The sequence below is a fragment of the Egretta garzetta genome, unplaced genomic scaffold (assembly GCF_000687185.1).
Source record: "Egretta garzetta isolate BGI_Z169 unplaced genomic scaffold, ASM68718v1 scaffold203, whole genome shotgun sequence".
NCBI lineage: Eukaryota > Metazoa > Chordata > Aves > Pelecaniformes > Ardeidae > Egretta > Egretta garzetta.
In genome coordinates, this window is record NW_009259235.1 from 637,704 (window position 1) to 638,988 (window position 1,285).

A 1,285-nucleotide genomic window follows, 5' to 3' on the forward strand; every position below is an offset into this window, starting at 1 on the left:
CGCAGTGGTGGGCAGAAAGGGGCTGGGATGCTTGGTGTGACAGGGTGGTGGCTCAGGGCTGTCTGACTGTGGGGTCTCAGTAGCGAGTGAGCCCAGAGCAGCCTGCCCAGCTGGGATGCTGGGGATGCTACTGTAGAGTCAGAGTTGGGGGTGACCCCCGTGGCCACAGCATTTTCTGCCTTCACCCACCCATCTTCCTGCTGTGCTGCATCATGTGCAGCCATCCCCTAACCTCCCAGCTCTGTGTATCCCCATGCATCTTGTGATGAACCTTGGTGACTGGTCCAACCCCTCTTGCTCACTTGCCACGAGGGACCTGACTCACCCCTGGCTCCACTGCCAAGCTCAGAGCTGCGGAAATGTCATAGAATCATAGAATCACTTTGGTTGGAAAAGACCTTTAAGATCATCGAGTCCAACCTTTAACCTAACCCTGCCATCCCACCACTAAACCATGTCCCCCATGCTGCGCCCCTGCCCACCTCCTCAGCCCCTGGCCCTGCCTCCCATGGTGGCTTGTCCCTACTGGTCCCTCTGACTGTAATCTGTGGTGGTGCTGCACATGTTCCTGTGGTCTGTCCATCCCCGTGACTGTGGTCTATCCATCCGCATGGTGGTGGTCCACATGTCCCTGGGATTGTGGCCCATATGTCACGGTGATGCTGGTCCGTGTGTCGTTGTTCCTGTAGCCTGTGCATCCCCATGCCAGTGGTCTCTCCATCCCCACAGGGGTGGTTTGCGCCACCCTGGGACCTGTGTGTCCCCAGGACCACAGTCCATACGAACCTGTGGTGGTGGTTCCTGCATCCCCATTATCAGCCTGTGCATCCCTGTATGTGCAGGTGCTGTCCCCACGAGGGTGGTCCGTCTGTCCCCAGGACCAAGCCCCTGTGTCCCTGTGCCACCAGGTGTCGCTGGCAACTCGCTGCTGGCGGCTGCATGCCTGGAGCAGCCCCATCCCCACAAGCCTGAGCCTTGGGCTGGGCCACCCTGGGGTGGTCCCCATGCCAGAGCCTGAATTTGGGATGGGTCAGGGACCCCTGCAGCTCCTGCTGGGCTGAATGGGGTGGGTGGGCTGCCCGTGGAGCCGGCTGAGTGCTCCGTCTGCCCCCAGGCATCGTGTTCCCCTACCAGCCTCCCAACGGGCAGTACAGCCTCAACTTCCATGAAGCCGAGCAAGTGTGCCAGGAGCAGGGTGCCATCCTCGCCACCTTCAACCAGCTCTTCCAGTCCTGGACCGAGGGGCTGGAATGGTGCAGCGCGGGCTGGCTGGCCGACGGCACCG

General features: G+C 61.2%; 1 protein-coding gene across 1 annotated transcript in view; it reads left to right on the forward strand.

The window, feature by feature from the left end:
- HAPLN3 (hyaluronan and proteoglycan link protein 3) overlaps nt 1–1,285 on the forward strand; it is a 4,363-nt gene that overhangs the window by 2,373 nt on the left and 705 nt on the right. The window contains exon 4 of the mRNA XM_009635886.2: nt 1,115–1,285. This exon is cut by the window's right edge and continues 63 nt beyond it. Within this exon, the coding sequence (XP_009634181.1) occupies nt 1,115–1,285 (171 nt within the window). The remainder of the gene's footprint in view (nt 1–1,114) is intronic.